Genomic DNA, 16842 nt, shown 5'->3' with positions numbered 1-16842 from the left:
GGCTGAATCCCAACATCAACCCCAAACACCGAGCGGGAATCTGATTCCAGGCTGCTCCCGTTGTCGGCAGACTATTCCTTTCCCGCTTGCCTTGTATCCATGGTATATAACTCCACTAGATAATATGCATCATGTCTTTATAACCCTTTTCGTCAATGACCTCACTTGCGCTTGGCATCGTGAACAGCCTTGATAATCTTCTCAACAACAGAAGGATCAGAAAGCTGTGTGTCATGTTAGTTACAAATGCCACTTGAGGTATTTCAAGGAGATAACTTACAGTAGTAATGTCTCCGAGCTGGTCTTCCTCACCAGCAACAATCTTCCTCAATACTCGTCGCATAATCTTGCCACTTCGTGTCTTAGGCATGTCAGGTACGACGTACACCGCCTTGGGAGCAGCGAATGGACCAATGCTCTTGCGCACTTGGACAATAAGCTCCTTGCGCAGGGCATCACTTGATTCAACACCCTCCTTGAGATCAACAAAGGCATTCACAGCTTGGCCAGTAAGCTCATCAGCAATACCGACGACAGCTGCGTCAGCAACAGAGTGGTGCTCCAACAGAGCAGCCTCGATCTCAGCAGTGGACAATCGGTGACCGCTGACATTGACGACGTCGTCAACACGACCCCGAATCCAGTAGAAGCCCTCGTGGTCTCTAGCAGCTCCGTCTCCAGTGAAGTAGTAACCCTTGTAGACATCAAGGTAAGTCTCTCTGTACCGGTTATGAGCTCCCCATACGGTGCGAGCCATGCTAGGCCAGGACTGCTTAAAGGTCAACACACCCTCAACATCGTTGCCATGAATTTCTTCGCCGGAAACAGGATCGATGAGAGCGGGCTCAACCCCGAAGAAGGGCAAAGAACAACTGCCCGGCTTGGTAGGTGTAATTCCAGCCAAGGGCGTGAGAACATGAGAGCCAGACTCGGTTTGCCAGTAAGTCTATGATCAATGTTAGCAGCGGCCACCAACCTGATACCCATGGAAAACTTACATCAACAATGTGGCACTCCTCTTTTCCAATAACTTCGAAATACCACTTCCAGATCTCGGCGGCGATAGGTTCGCCGACCGAGCCCAGTACGCGAAGGTGAGCGAACTTTCCACGAACATGCTCGTCACCAGCACGCTTCAGCAATCGCAAAGCGGTGGGAGCAACGTAAAACTGAGTAACGTTGTGTCTCTCGATGATGTCCCAGTATCGCGAAAAGTTGGGGTAGGCAGGTGTACCCTCAAATACAACTGTGGATACACCGAGCATAAGAGGAGCATAAACGACATAGGTGTGACCGGTAATCCAGCCGACATCACCACCACAGAAGTATCTATCGCCCTCGTGGATGTCAAAGACATACTTGCCGGTCATCGCAGCGCCGAGGAGGTACCCAGCGGTTGTATGCAGGACACCCTTAGGCTTGCCAGTGGAGCCGGAGGTATAAAGGAGGAATAGAGGGTCCTCGGAAGCGACAGGCTCGGGAGGGAAGTAGTTGGGCCACTTCTCAACCTCCTCATGCCACCAGAAGTCACGGCCACTGGTCCAGGGAATTTCTGAGCCAGTGCGCTTGTAGACAAGGACGTTCTCGACAGCAGGGCACTGCTTGAGAGCGTCATCAACAATCTTCTTCGTGCCAATCAACTTGCCACCTCGCTTGCCTTCATCAGTTGTGATGACAACCTTGCAGCCGGCATCGACAACACGGTCGCGGAGAGAGTCGGAAGAGAAACCAGCAAAGATAACGGAGTGTACGGCACCAATACGGACACAGGCCATGAGAGCGATGATGGCCTCGGGAATCATGGGAAGGTAGATAGCAACGGTGTCGCCCTTGCGTACACCCATTTGCTTGAGAACCCAGGCGGTACGAGAAACCTCTCGGAGGAGCTCTCCGTACGTAACATTGCGCCCCTCGGTGGGCTCATCGGCCTCATAAATGATGGCAACACGATCAGGGTCCTTGAAAGCATGACGGTCGACACAGTTGTATGAGGCATTCAGGCGGCCCTCGTTGAAGTAGGAGACATCGGCATTGAGAAGAGAACCACTTCGGGTGGTCTGAAAGTCGCGGTCCCAAGAGATGAGCTCGCGTGCGCGCTCAGCCCAGAACTTCTCGGGTTGAGTGATCGATTCCTTGTAAAGTCGCTTGTACTCTTCGAGGTCTATGAGAGTGGGTCAGCTCATGTTGAGGCTCCGGTGCGGAAGCCGGGATCACTTACTGGCAAGGTGGGGCCGGTGGGGATGCTCTGCCGGGTTGCAAGGTTAGTATGAGCCAGGGAGACGGAGCACGATGGAGTCAAGAATAAGCAAAGAACCACACGGCAGGGTCTAGCGGGAGACACTGCGGCGAGTAATTTCGCCTCAACAGAAAACAGAGGGGCGCAATTGACTTACTAGCAAACATTCGCTGAGGAGGGTCTAAGCTGAAAGTTAGCGATGGCAGACCAGGTTGGTTGCGCAAACTTACGATAGGTATCGACGAGATGAGCTTCAGCGACTACAGGAGCCTTTGTCTCTTGAGCGGGTGCGGGAGTCTCCTCAGCTCTCAATGAGACAGTTTCGGTGGCTGCAGGAGCGGGAACGGGAGAAGCGACGGCGGCTGGGATAGCACTCTTGGGGAGAGACTCGGGAGCCGAAGTCCTGAGCTCCTGGGGCACTTGGGGTTGCTCGACGGCGGTTGCCATTGTGTCTTTTGCTGGGGTTTGTTTGAGAATAATTTTTTTTTCGTTGAGCGTTGCGCCTGTAGGTGCGACGTTGATGGCGGGGTAGCGTGACCGTGGAGCTTGTCAGAACTGCTTGTACTTGCAGGACTTACAGCTTTCGGTGTTGCTGTTCTATGGTGATACAGAGATCGCGCAGTCGAGTTGTAGGTATTCGAATTGGAGGAGGAGGAGAAGAGGTTGGAGAAGGCAATGAAGAGTAAAGTAGAGAAAAAGTGTTTAGTTGGATTTAGAGTAGGGGGAGGAGCTGGAGAAATAGTTGAGACGGATCCAGAGGTTTGATGAGGCCCGGCTTGCGGGGGGAGCTTTCTTTATGGCAAATGGGTCCATCATCATTGGAAGGCCCGGCCGGCCGTTGCGACTTGTCACTGGTACCTGCACCAACTGGGATCAGTCTCAGTGGGTGTTGGCACCAAACCCGAGCTGCGGCCGGCGAACCGGGGGGGGTCTTGCCGTGATCCTTTCCCCCGAGCCACCTCAAGTCCCGAATAGCCAGTAGGTAGTGAGTTAGCGACTCACGTCCGCTAGTAAGTTTGTAAGTTCATCAGCATTGATGAAAGTCTGATAGTCTTTGTAGATCGTCACCAAGATTCACACTTGAATTCTCGGCATTCAGAGTGGCCAAAATACTAAGCACGGCATCTGCCCGTCAGCAATGTGAGCCTTGGAAATAAGATGCGACTTGACGTCGGCATTACACAAATGCCAATGTGATATACATACAAGGGCTTATGATGTGGCCGCTACATATGAGAACCCTTTTGCCGCGCCATGTATCCTATTATCCTACCGGCCATTCATCCATATCAGACCGCATCGGTTCTACCCCGAAGCCCTACGCCCGAAAAAGAATGCATTGCTGGTTTCCATCAGCTTTTGTGCTTTTGTATTCCTTATAACACGATGGCCTGAATGCTACCATCTGTCTACTTTATTCCCGCGTGTTCTGGCCTATGCTGGATTTCTGGTCATTCTCTGTTGAAAACACACCGTAGAGGAACTTCACTTCGACTTGGTTGAATGATACATGCCGTAAATACGTAGCACTGTTCCCGATATTTAAGAACGGCCTTACGCATATTCTTCAATCTTTCACAGGAAGTTACCTAGGTCGATAGCCATAGTCGTTGACATATCGCGCTCTGCTGTTAGCTATCAATTATCTTAAGAGAGTTATACCTAAGGTAATAGGCAATAAGATACCAGAGTTCTACTAGAATTGATACCTTCATAGGTCTCGACGTTGGAGGCTCATCCTGCATCCAATGGCTTCGAATTTGATATCATCGACGATGCATTGGCATATCCACCTATCAAGTACAGGTATCACCGAATCCCTGCACTAGTTCGCTTGCCGAACTATCTGCGGCAGCCGGATAGACCAATGCTTCAGGGCCAACAGAAGATTGTTTCTTAAACAGAACCGGTGATGTCAGCCAGCAGACAGACAGACAGTCAAAGCATGCACAATTAGGGGCCATCACCACCAGAGTAACATCCTGGCTACTATGATTGAGATATTACGTGACATTACTCGTGATTGAACAGCCTTGGGAAGAGATGCATCTACCTCAGGGAGCAAGAACACTTCGGGCCCCAAGTTTAGGCGTCAAAAACAATCAGTCTAAAGGTTAGTTAAACCTCACCTAAGTTTCCCTAGGTCTTTTTGTTGTTCAGGATAAGGTCCTAGTTTTCTTTTGACTCTCCTCGATCCTATGACGGAGCCGCTATGGGGCCGCACACAGAGGAGTACTGATAGCCAAAACGTGTTATGTGATTGATCGTAGTCACGGAGGAGGTGGAGCTTTGAGAGCCCGGCAATATAGTGGAACCCGGTTAAGGCATTGCATTTCGCCAATGCAGGACAACACTGACCCTGTCTGTCGACAGTGAGCCGAGATCGCTCTCAAGATGAATGCCCTGTTCGATACTCTGGTGGCTCTCAACTGGCGACACTTCCAGCAGCAATGTCTGAAACAGGATATACGGCGCCTTTTCCTTATCTACTGGCTGTGCTCTTATTGCCGTTTCGGGGCAGTCGGATTTAATGGGCTTCGATTTAACCCCACATTGTTGGAGCGTGGCAGCTGCATATGCCCCCTCACACGCCCTCCCCGCATTCGGGGTCGAGATTTGTACAACATGATTGGCCTATCTCCGCCTCCGACTTCGCCCTTTCATGGCTAAACATTCAGGGTCTAATTCCTTATGAGTTCTTCACTCTCAACAAAGTTGAGTTTGTTAGAACATTTCCGTTGTCCCTCTGCGGGTCTATGTAGAGAATGCGGCATGTACTCTCTACTTCCATCTTTTGGAGAAAGTATTTACATATCTCTGATGCAGCACTTTATGTACCAAAGTGACTGAAACATATATACCACAGATTTGGAGACGAGGACATTGTTCTACGTGCTGCTGCATTTATCAAGCTGTGTACAACAGGTGTCCCAAAGATCACTCAGGTAATTTCATAATTCCTATAGCGAAAAAAATAAAGGCCAAAGCGATTCTCCGTGTCGCCGCTAGCTTCCCGCGAGATCGCCCATCAGGAGGACCGTCCCCAATTGGCATCTCCATGTCAATCTTTCAAAGTCAATCCCTGTCCCCATGTTGATCTGTGCCCCAACGGTCGGTCCAACCTGCGTCTCATAGCCGAAGCCACGGAACCCCCAAGATTGTGGCTTCACCTGTCATCCCAGCCACGCTATAGATGTAGAATGTTGCCGGCTGGCCGTATCTTCGGGACTCGACCGAGATAGTGTCATAAAGTGATACAATCAGCGAATGGAACTTGTCCGTTTGCCATGAGCGCCTCTGCTTTCCGCATTATCCTGAGCCTGCACTTGTTGTTCACGCACACACTACGGAGGACAGATCTGGCTCCTCTCATCCAGCCGGTCTTCCTCATGAGTTCCCGCGGTTATTCTCAGTGGTGAATGCGCCATCACACAGTAAGCCTTTTTTGTTCACTAAAGTTACAGAGTACGATACCGATTACTCCCATATTCGCGATGAATTAGCGGACTTGAGTTTTACAGATCTCTTTTCATCCTGGCTGCTAAAGAAGCTGAAATAAGAGATCTAATAACTGACCAAACAGGTATCTCTATATAAGACTAACAATAGCCTGGTAAGTTTGTCAATATCAGTGATGCTCTCCAACATGTAGAAAATACCATAGCCAATGATACTCCTTCCATTTCTCCATGCGTTCTAGCCAGGCACACGGTATCTAAACAAGGTTCCGTTTCCCCATCCTCATCCCCCATTTCAACATGATTCTCCATGCCGGGTCTGGGGCTCATCTCAAGTTTGATGCCTAACGGGACCCGTTTGCACTCTTACAGTTAAGATCTCTTGTTCAGTTGCTTCACGATATGACCATGACTTTACTTTGCCAGCATATACTATGCAGCACATTACAAGAGTTGTGGCTTGTAGTTGAGATAGAGTGAAGCATCGACACGCACATACCGTCGAGTTCCGCAGATTTTGCTACATCAGCCTTCCTAAAACGCCGCATATTTTCTAACATAATTACATATCCATACTCATCAAATACATCTCGACAATTCTCATGAACTTCGCCACGAAAGCCTCCAGATGGAATATAACTTTGGTTCCGGTCTTGATGCGATGCTCATAAAAAGCCGCCCACTGAATAACCTCGCCTTTCAACCCATCGTCAATGAGGGCAATCAGCTTGAACGCCAAGGTCTTGAGGATAGTAGTGGGGGGAATGCAGTGTGTCAAGAGGTCGTAAAGCTTTGACCGCACCTGCAGTATCCTGGCTGGCGAGTGTTCTTCCAGGATCTCCTTTGCGATCTGACCGATAAGGGCCTCCCAGTCTGCCGGTGGGATGACTGTGCTATCAGTGACTTTCTCACTATCGACTAGGTTAGCTTTTACTTCACGCCACAGCTATCAATTTCACTAAGGAAAACGTACTTTTGTGCATGAACGGCTTCATACATCAAGAGAGCTCGTCGAAGGTTTCGTCCGCTCTCCTCCGCTATTCGTTTGTGAAGACCATCCACAACGGGCCAGCCCTCTTTCTTCGCCGATACGGCTAGCACATCACATATCTCCTCGTGCGTTGGGGCCGCTACTCTGACCAGTAGAGTTCTTGAGCGAATCGGAGCAATAATATTGGCAGTCGAATTCGCCAAGAGGATTAGTCGTAGGTTGGGCGAGTACTTTTCCATCGTTCGTCGCAGAGCTGCTTGTGCATCTCTCGTCAGGTGGTCCGCTTCGTTGATGACCACGACTTTGAACTTTTGCTTCGCTGATTGATCCACTTGTTGCGTTTGTGCAACCTCTTTAAGAAGGTCCTGGACAACAACTCTGTCATAGTTTCCAACGTCGGACGGTGTGATTTCGAGGTGGTAGACGGAGGCGACAATGTTGAACTCGAGCTTTCGATTGCTAGTCGTCTGGAATACTCGAGCATCGATTTTGATCTTCTCCACACCTGGCCCATAGAGCTCCTTCAGCGTAGCAACGATTCGCGTTTTCTTTCCAGCACCTGAGGGCCCGTACACAAGTAGGTGAGGAAAATCACCGCTCTGGGCCTGAAAGGGATACTAGTCAACAATGCTACTCATCCAAGTCAGGTTTATTGACTTACAAGAGAGCGAAGGCGATCTGACAACTCATTGTGATATGTGAGGGTCTCGAGGGACCGAGGTCGATGCTTGTCAACAATAAGTGCCATCGTGGAAGCTGCTTGGTCTGGAGGTGAGAATTGTGTCGAGGCAGCTTTTTGGGAAATGGTGGAAGACGCGTTGTCGCGTAAAGTGGCAGAGTGGATGATGTCTAGAAAATGAAGTGGTCTGTGCACGACATCTAAGTGTGACAACCGTTCAGCAGGCAACGAGCAATTGCAATGCTTTCGACAAGGAAAGGTATTGATGCCCACCAAGAAAAGGGGAGCTTTACTATGGGTTCTATACCGTTGTAAGAATACGGATATTGAACATAGATCTCATTTTATTTATTTCTAGAATTAGTAGGTCTAGAATTTGGTATTCATACAAGTTACAACAATAGATCTACACCTCTATGTACATGGCATTGTCTCATCAGCCCAAATCTCTAGGGGTTGCGGGAAGCTTCAGAAGTGCTCCCGACCAGAGTCTCAGTTGTAGGCGAGGAAGCCTCCAGTAGTTCAACGGGAGCAATGTGTCGTCGAGGTCTTTTCAACTCTTCTAGAGTCACGCCGTCCAACTTGGTAATTCCAACCATGGGAGGCTCTCCCTTCTTAACGAATTCCCACTGACCTGAGATTGTGGTTAGTTGTGCTCCATAAATAATGTTGTAGGATATTCACCAGGCAGCTTGTTACCGGCCAAGCGAAAAGCATCTCTCACAACTTGCTCGTGAAGTCGTCCTCGGATTTCGAAAAGAATCTGGCTAACAGCCATTCGGGTTGCCCAGTGATCGAATGAACCTTTACCCTTACCCATACGCATCTGTAAAACTATAAGCCGATGTTCCACCCAACTCTGGGAAGGCCATTCTTACATCGTTACCGCTGACATATACACCGACGTTACAGTTCTTTCGCTTATACAATCGGTATTTTTGACCTCGAAGTCGCACTTTGATGGTGTCCTCGGCCATCTTCAATTGCTTGGCGCTGATTCTTCGGTGGTGATCCGTCATCCGTAGACCATAGTCGCCCCAAATTACTGTCGTACCCTTGGTCGAACCACCCGTAGCCACACGAGGTCGTCCCTTTGCCATCTTCTTCTTTCGGTTCAGGTTTGGCTCAAGCCAGTTGCCTAACATTGATGGGGTCGTTGAAAAGGCTCGAACATTTTGAGGTTGTCGAATCGCATCAAGGGTCTTCAAAGACTGCCGAAGAGGGGTATGAGGTTGTCGCAGAGGCGAAGAGGCACACAACCTCAAACCCTGGAAGGCATTGAGCAATGTCGATGTGTTAGTGAGCTTCATGGCGGCGAACGGAGTTGACTTGAAGCTGCCTCGAACAACGGAGCTCCAGAAAATCTTCCCGATGCCGAAGGTGGGCTGATATCGATGCCTAAGTTTCAAGGCACACAATCCGGAACCACTTTAACTTGCAGTCACGGACCTCGCGTCAGCTTCGCGTTTGATAGGAGCTACCGTGCACGTCACTAGACTCGGACTTCTAGGCTGCTCCTTGATTGCCTGGGATTCACGTTACCATCCCTCACCCAGGCAACATTGGCGCATGCCATTAAAAAGGTCGATGCACTTCTTCAATCTCCAGTAAAACAAGAAGAAGAGAGAAGAAAAAAAAACGAGATTGCCAAAATGCCTTCCGATATCCGGTCTTTCTTTGGACCCAAGGGTGGTGGCGCTCCAAAACCTGCTCCACGAAAAGCTGAGGAGCTGGCCAAGAGCAAGCGTACAAGTAAGCCAAACAATGTTACTCTCGGACCTATAACGGTACTAACATAATTTCAGAGGGAAGAAAGGTCGTCGAAGATAGCGACGATGACGAAGATGAAGCAGTAGAGTGAGTTGGTTTCCTTCCACTTGTTACTTCAACCAAGCTGATCCTAAGCAGAGTGCAAAAGCCCACCACTAAACCCGCCCCAAAGAGAAAAGCCAAGTTTGTGTTTTGACTTCTGTCTTGCCAATTGCCTTCTAATTGACCTTTTACAGGGAGGAGGAAACTAAGGGCGTGGCTATTTCTGCTGATGACTACTTCGCTTCCACAAAGAACGGCAAGCCTACAAGTTCAGCAACACCCAAAAAGCCTGCTGCAAAGCCTGATATTCCCGTTCGATCAAGTCCCCGAGGAAAGCCTACTGCTTCGAAGCCCGCAGCAATAGCGAAGAATGATAAAGCTCCTGCCACACGAAAATCAACAACCTCTTACTCACGCCACAATGCCGATCAGGACTCTGATGCTTATATGGATGACGGGGACGATGACGACGAAGATATTTTTGCAGCTGATGCCAAGGGTGGAAGTAAGCGCAAGAACGACGACTACGAGGAGGACGAATCCGAGGACGAGGAACTTCCTAAGCCAAAGCGAATAGCGACCCGAGGCCGCCCATCAACCGTCAAGAAGGAAGAAAAGGAAGAACAAGCCAAGCCTACAGCAAAAGGCAGAAAGCGAAAGTCTTTATCAGAAGACTCAGAAGAGTCAGAAGAAGAGGCCCCACGCAAGAAAGCGGCTACAAGCAAACCCAAAGCTGCAGCCAAACCTCGGGCTCCAAGAAAGAAGAATGATGAGCCTGAAGATGAAGAGATCAAGGATATTCTCGATAACATTACTACCGTTCGTGCCCCTACACCACCACCCAAAGATGATAATGCCAAGTTCGATTGGCGAAAGAACGCATTCGGAGGTGGTAATGCATCTGCCCAGCCAGCTGCCGGTGCAGCTGACCTCCCCGAAGGCGCGGATGAATGCTTGACTGGTCTTAGTTTTGTCTTTACCGGTGTTTTGCAGACCATTAGTCGTGATGAGGGGCAAGCTCTTGTCAAGAGGTATGGTGGTAAAGTAGTCGGTCAGCCGAGCAGCAAGACAAGTTTTGTGGTTTTGGGAGAAGACGCTGGGCCAAGTAAGCTGGCAAAGATCAAGTCTATCGGCATCAAGACAATTGACGAGAACGGACTTTTCGAACTGATCCGCAAACTTCCTGCATTTGGAGGTGGCGGCAAAGGAGCCCAGAAGGCCCAGGAGAAGAAAAAGGCCGAAGAAGACAAAGTCAAGAAACAGGTTGCAGAGATGGAGGCCGAAGAGAAGGTTCGAAAGGCAGAGGCTGCGAAGGCCGCCAAAAAAGCGGCTGCCGCTGGAGGGCCTCCTGTGAAGGCTGCTGCGGCACCCCCCGTTCAATTACTGACTTCAAAGTATGCACCCACACAGCTTGGCCATATTTGTGGCAATAAGGCTCAAGTCGAAAAGATTCAGAACTGGCTCAGAAACTGGCCAAAACACAAGAAATACAACTTTCAAAGAAGGGGTGCTGACGGGATGGGTGGCGAGCGCGCCATCATCATCTCTGGACCCCCTGGAATCGGCAAGACAACTGCTGCTCACCTAGCTGCAAAGCTGGAGGGATATGACGTTTTGGAGAGCAATGCAAGCGATACTCGAAGCAAGAAGCTCGTCGAAAACGGAGTGAGTGATGTGATGAATAACACGTCGCTCCTCGGTTACTTTGCTGGCGACGGCAAAGATGTGGATGCAACCAAGAAGAAGATTGTTCTCATCATGGATGAGGTTGACGGTATGTCTGCGGGCGATCGAGGCGGTGTCGGTGCTTTGGCAAAGTTCTGCAAAAAAACACAGGTTCCTCTGATACTCATCTGTAACGAGCGAAGACTGCCCAAGATGAAGCCTTTCGACCATGCAGCTTTCGACATCCGATTCAATCGCCCAACTGTGGATCAAGTTCGATCTCGCGTCATGACTATTTGCCACAGAGAAGGGCTCAAGCTTCCTGCTTCTGTGGTAGATGCTCTTATCGAGGGAAGCAACAAAGATATTCGACAGATCATCAATATGATTTCCACGGCAAAATTAGACCAGACAAGTATGGACTTCGACCAAAGCAAGGCCATGTCCAAGGCTTGGGAAAAGCACGTCATCCTTAAGCCGTGGGACATCTGCCAAAAGATGCTGGCAGGTGGATTGTTCACCCCCGCAAGCAAGTCAACACTCAATGATAAGATTGAGCTCTATTTCAACGACCACGAGTTCAGCTATCTCATGATACAAGAGAACTATCTCCGAACGAAACCTATGGCGTTAAATGGAAAGGGGTATAACCAACGCGAGCTCAAGCTCAAAGCTCTCGAACTGTTCGATAATGCAGCAGAGAGCATCAGCGACGGAGACCTTGTCGATCGCATGATCCACGGACCTCAGCAACATTGGAGCCTGATGCCCACACATGCTGTGTTTAGTACGGTCCGCCCCGCCAGTTTTATAGCAGGCCAGCTCATGGGCTCTAACTTCACGTCGTGGTTGGGCAACAACAGCAAGTACGGAAGGTTGGGTAGGTCGATCCGAGAAGTTCACTCTCACATGCGCCTCAAATCTTCTGGCGATCATAACGAGATTCGCCAGCAGTACCTCCCTGTTCTTTGGACGCAGCTTGTAGATCGCCTACAAAAGCAGGGCAACGAAGCAGTGTCAGAGGTCATTGATTTGATGGACAGTTACTACTTGACTCGTGAAGATTTTGATGCCGTTCAGGAACTCGGTGTCGGACCGATGGACGAGGAACACGTCAAGATTGAGACCAAGACCAAAGCTGCTTTCACCCGAACGTAGGTTGACCATCTGCCCATGCTCCGATATGCAACTAACGAGCTCTCTAGATACAATGCAATGAGCCACCCAGTTCCCTTTATGAAGGCCAGCAATGTCGTCGCTCCCAAGGCTCAGCCCAAGGAGGTTCCTGATCTTGAGGAAGCTGTTGAAGATGATGATGCTGAGGCAGTCGAGGCACCTGAAGTCGACGAAGAAGACGACGAAATCGATTTCAAGAAGGACAAGTATATAAAAAAACCGAAAGCCAAGAAGGTCACCAAGAAGACGGCCAAGGCTGCTGGCGACGACGAAGAAGAGGACGAGGACAAACCTAAGCGAGGTCAAACCAAGGCCAAGGCTACTGGTGCGAAGGCTAAGGGGAAGAAGTGAATGACGGCCGAGTTATTGCATGGCATTAAATGTAACAGATAATATTCGGTTTTTGGTTCATGGTAAGTAAGCTAGAGGCATATCACATTCAGTTAGTGTTTAGTATGGAGGCGAGATGGGGAAAACGGAGTCGAAGGTAACGAGCCAGCCCTCGTTGTGTTATAGATTTCTAGTAGTAACTAAGAAATGAGATTCAGATATCTTCGATAAACAGCAGTAGCCATACCTTGGTTTTTGAATAGACTCTGAAGTCTCCAGTACTTGTGTAAGCGAAGTTATTGCCAGATGCATTATCCAAGCAACACTGTTCGTTGTAGATAGGCATTATCGCATGATCAACCGAAAATCTCTAGTGCTTGTATAGCATCTATTATCTGCTGCATATGGACCGGACCATGGAGCTGCATGTATGTGTGAATACAGGGCATTAAGATCGGCCCTATTGCCACTGGCAGTGGTACTGAAGCTGCCATCTGCCAGTGCGAACCGCCTATGATCCTATTCCCACTTTACTTGCCAGTTGCTGCCGGCTGCCAGGGACAATAGCAGTGGTAGCTAGAATGATTCATGCTCATTCTATCAAAACAAGCGCTTCCAGCCCCATTATTATATATATCTTCTGTTTCCTCCGTCTGTTTCCTTCCTTCTCTTCTCTCCATCACACTCAACTTCTTCACCTTCACTCAATACCATAACATCATCTCAACATCCTAACATCAAGACTTCATGTCACCACAGTGACCAAGTCTCTTCAACCTACATTCCTTGTTCTCATCATCTTCATACACTGCATTTCCCCGATACATCCTTCACGATGCAGGGCTCTGCATCCTACCCTGCTGCTCTTGGGGGAAGCAAATGGATCGCGAGCTTCTTAGCGAGACACCGATATGACGATGGCATCTACGTCCGTACCTCTACCAGTGAGTCGATACCCATGTGCTATCTTCTGTCATGCTGAGAGCATCATACTGATCTTATATTAGGAGCTTCTTCGCCGCAAGAAGTCAAATTCCGTGACTTTGTCAAGAAGAGTAAAGCGGAGCTGAAAAGTGAGTTTCACATCCATCCGCCGAAAAATATCAGGGATATACGGGACCATATACTGATTGGCATTTCAAGATGTATTTTCTGCGAATAGAAAGAAACGGTCCGAGGCAGGCGTCGATGGTATGGAGCTGAATACCTTACTTTGTTTACCTATTTGCCCGAACTGACCTTTGCTCTTCCAGAACTACGCAACGCAAACGAATCTGACACAGAACGAAACAGCAACAAACTATCCTGGGAAAAACTGTTCGACACAAAGTCAGGAAACAAGCTTCATAAGCGGGCAAAGTCCGCTCCGAGTGACATCCATGTCCCACATCAGCTCGATCCCATCACTGAAGTCGGTGAAAGTAGCGAGACACAAGCCAATCTCGTATCTGTCAGCACTTCATCTCGAAAGCCTGTCGGCCAGAACACTCAATGCTCTGCTATCAGTCAAACTAACGGGGACGACGTGTCTGTTATGACAACATGTACAACTATAATCCAGCAAGCTAACCTTCAGGGCATCTCTGAAGGGGATGCTCATGATGCCACTATCAACGATGAAGGCATCGCGATCGGCGGACGAAACTGTACATCCAACCCATCCACGCATCTCAGCAGTAGGAACTCAAGTGCCACCGAAGACGAAGGTCCTTCTCAAGACGAAAGCGAAAACACATCAGATGGCCATGGTGCCTCATTGGCACGTTACGAGCTTCTCAAATCTCAAAGAGAATACTTTGTGGATCTACAGAAAGACATTACTCGACAGATGGAAGCGACCGAGCTACAGCGTATTGATCTACGGAACCGCATCACTGAATAGGAAAAGGATGTTCGACCGGTAGAGAATGCTCACCAGGACAAAACTGGTCGACAGGAGGTGACTGCTCGACAGGAGGATAATGTTCTACAGAACGAGAACCCTGGGCAGGCACACCCAAACAACAACGATCTCACAAGTAAATCGTCGCCAAAATTCTCACTGAGATCTGTCTTGAGTATGCTTATGGGCAGCCACAAGTCCGATAGAGAGACAAAACCCAAGAGTGATGGAAACAGAGAGCTGAAGGACAAGAGCGAATTGCCAGCTCGATGGAAAATATTGCTGGTTGGAAAGACAAAGTCTGGGTCTTCCACTAAGAGCAATTCCCAATCCTCCTCGCAGAATCTCGGCCAGAGTGATGCGCAGCCTACCAATCAAATTGTCGAGTAAGTATTCTTTACAGATATATTTGATGTGATCGAGAACACTGACAACAGTCTTGAAGACAAGATAGAACATTCAAGGGCCTTGATTGGAAACTTCCAGCTGAGAAAAATGAAATGGGCCAGCTTATCCGAGAGTTCTCTGGCGACCTCAATCCTGCCACGCAAGAATTGGCTCACGAGACCCCTGTGTCCTCAATGACTCTAAGCCTCCATTCGTATCCGTCAAAGTTTGATGTTTCGATGGATCAAAATATCCCCCCTCGGCCTGCAATGACCCCGGTCTCATATTCTGACAACCAACGAGTGCACGATGAGTCCACTAGCCAAGACGCTCTGGTTGCCATGGAAGTTCACATGGAGAACAAGCAGGCGCAGCTTGTAGAAATCCAGACCCGATCTGACCGAATCATGAACCAAGCTACTCGCAGTATCGCCGACCAGAATAAAGCTCCGCAAGGAACAGTCGAGCGCGACACAACGAATGGTAAGTTTCCAAAAGACAAGTCTTCCTCTCGCATAAACTAACAGCTACTAGATGTCCACCCACCGCAAACCTGGCAGCACGGAGGTGACCCTACAGAGGTCGAGACTGTTGAACAGGTAAGATTACTGTGGTACTGGCTAGGACATAACCGAGATCAGAATTCTGACTGTCAATTGTAGGCATATGCCCGTCACCGAAGTTCTCTTGCAGTTGTTGATCGAATTCGTAGCATTGGGCTGCTTGGACCAAGCATGGACGAAACGAGCTCAATCGCCGCAGACGAACAGCGATTGCTGCGTGAGGTGACAGAAGACCTTGAGCTCCCGCCCAATAGGGTCGCTTCCAATGAATCTTGGATCGCCGTGACGAACCACTCTCTGGTCATTCCGAGCATAGAGGATCCCAACACCAATCTTGGATGCGAGGGGCAGAAGACCCCAGAACCAAATGCCGAGCAGAGAGACGATGCCAGCGACCAAACCGAGTTGATCTTGACAAGAGCAAGAAGCGCAGACCGATTCATCCCTGAGGGACTTTACTATCAGAATTCAGTGGACGGTAACTAGTATTACGCCGCCACAGATGACATGGGTTCCGACGTACTAGTATTTGAAGAGGATGAAGAAGAACTCCCAGAGGACTTTACTCCGGGACAGCCAGTCACGGAGGCTTTGATCAAGGAGCTCAACATAGAGAGACTGGGCGGGTTTTTCACAACCCTTGAGAACGTCCGAAACGAAAGCCCCGAGCGATTGATTGGTAAGTTGACACATGCTTCTCTGCCTTATATAAGTACTTACCAAGTTGCATAGCTGCCCGCGATCCTAAAGCTGTGGCTACTTGGCGAGATGGAATTGCCGAGTTGACCTCGATCGGCGAGATGCTTCGTGACAGCAAAGCAGTACACTGGTTCCAACAAGCTCTTTCAACTGCAGGCAATGATGGAGAATTGTCTGCCATGGATTACAAGCCAAGTCGAGTAAGCACATATCCCTTTCTGTCTTTCTGCCTTTCAGCCTTTGATGCTAATATGAAACTCCAGGCTGAGATTGAAGCTGCTCTCGCGCATCCAGATGCGCCCGTCATTCAGGGTTGCCAGCCACAGGAATTTTTCGACGAATGCCATCTTCTCAAGAAATCTATTTACATAGATTCCCTGGCAAAGGAAAAATACACCGCTCAAGTGCAGCCGGCTATGTCCCGAAACGAAGTCATCTTCGCTGAGTGGGATCGAGCGGATGCAGTAGCCTCCATACACAAACACAACCAGCAGCCAAGGCTCGAGGAGCAAGAACAAGAGAGCGCGGAAGCTGCTAGCCGCCGACGTCTCAAGATCTACCAAGCTGTGGAGAGAAATCTTATCGAGGGCCGGCGCCTTGCGGTCAAAATCAATCGCGAGGCGACCGCCGCCTTTCAAATGTGCCAGTACTTGGACAAGGTCTACGAGACCATGAGGGAACAAATCCTCCATCGTGCCGAAGAATGTGGCCATGAGCCAACTGACGACCTACAACATGCCATGGAGCTCATCCGAAGAACGCAGCGGGAAGAACAGATCACCTACCTCAAGTATGAGAACTTCGAGTCTGCGGATATCGAAAGTCCCGAGTCCGAGGTGGCTGCTCGCTATGGCTGCGATTATCAAGAAATTGCCGGTTACCATGTCGACATGACCGTTGATCCAACCGACGAGTTCTTTTGATCTTTCATCAACAGATATGTGAGACGGCGAGGCCTAAAAAA

The 16842-nt window shown here is 49.3% G+C and overlaps 5 protein-coding genes across 5 annotated transcripts; 2 read left to right on the top strand and 3 right to left on the bottom strand.

Annotated features, from left to right (window-relative positions):
• Positions 1-161: 161 nt before the first annotated feature.
• FTJAE_5106 (acetyl-coenzyme A synthetase) lies at positions 162-2683 on the bottom strand (the record flags this gene model as incomplete). The annotated part of the gene is made up of 5 exons (XM_037351580.1): positions 162-224; positions 281-946; positions 999-2161; positions 2394-2417; positions 2467-2683. 5 exons carry the CDS (start codon positions 2681-2683, stop codon positions 162-164), a joined length of 2133 nt encoding a protein of 710 aa, XP_037207791.1.
• Positions 2684-6256: 3573 nt separating this feature from the next.
• FTJAE_5105 (replication factor C subunit 5) lies at positions 6257-7433 on the bottom strand (the record flags this gene model as incomplete). Its single annotated transcript, XM_037351579.1, has 3 exons — positions 6257-6605; positions 6668-7290; positions 7347-7433. 3 exons carry the CDS (start codon positions 7431-7433, stop codon positions 6257-6259), a joined length of 1059 nt encoding a protein of 352 aa, XP_037207790.1.
• Positions 7434-7813: 380 nt separating this feature from the next.
• FTJAE_5104 (ribosomal L16 precursor mitochondrial) lies at positions 7814-8674 on the bottom strand (the record flags this gene model as incomplete). The annotated part of the gene is made up of 3 exons (XM_037351578.1): positions 7814-7998; positions 8049-8190; positions 8243-8674. 3 exons carry the CDS (start codon positions 8672-8674, stop codon positions 7814-7816), a joined length of 759 nt encoding a protein of 252 aa, XP_037207789.1.
• A 342-nt stretch (positions 8675-9016) lies between these two features.
• On the top strand, positions 9017-12368 carry FTJAE_5103 (replication factor C subunit 1; the record flags this gene model as incomplete). The annotated part of the gene is made up of 4 exons (XM_037351577.1): positions 9017-9116; positions 9170-9221; positions 9371-11995; positions 12047-12368. 4 exons carry the CDS (start codon positions 9017-9019, stop codon positions 12366-12368), a joined length of 3099 nt encoding a protein of 1032 aa, XP_037207788.1.
• Positions 12369-13182: 814 nt separating this feature from the next.
• Positions 13183-16801, top strand: FTJAE_5102 (uncharacterized protein; the record flags this gene model as incomplete). The annotated part of the gene is made up of 10 exons (XM_037351576.1): positions 13183-13291; positions 13355-13420; positions 13601-14145; positions 14230-14615; positions 14675-15099; positions 15151-15215; positions 15279-15657; positions 15706-15858; positions 15912-16078; positions 16142-16801. 10 exons carry the CDS (start codon positions 13183-13185, stop codon positions 16799-16801), a joined length of 2955 nt encoding a protein of 984 aa, XP_037207787.1.
• Between the last annotated feature and the right edge of the window lie 41 nt (positions 16802-16842).

Source organism: Fusarium tjaetaba (assembly GCF_013396195.1).
Source record: "Fusarium tjaetaba strain NRRL 66243 chromosome Unknown NRRL66243_c0000096, whole genome shotgun sequence".
Classification (NCBI taxonomy): Eukaryota; Fungi; Ascomycota; class Sordariomycetes; order Hypocreales; family Nectriaceae; genus Fusarium; species Fusarium tjaetaba.
Note: the sequence above shows the minus strand (reverse complement) of the source record. Positions and strands in the feature narration are given on the sequence as shown.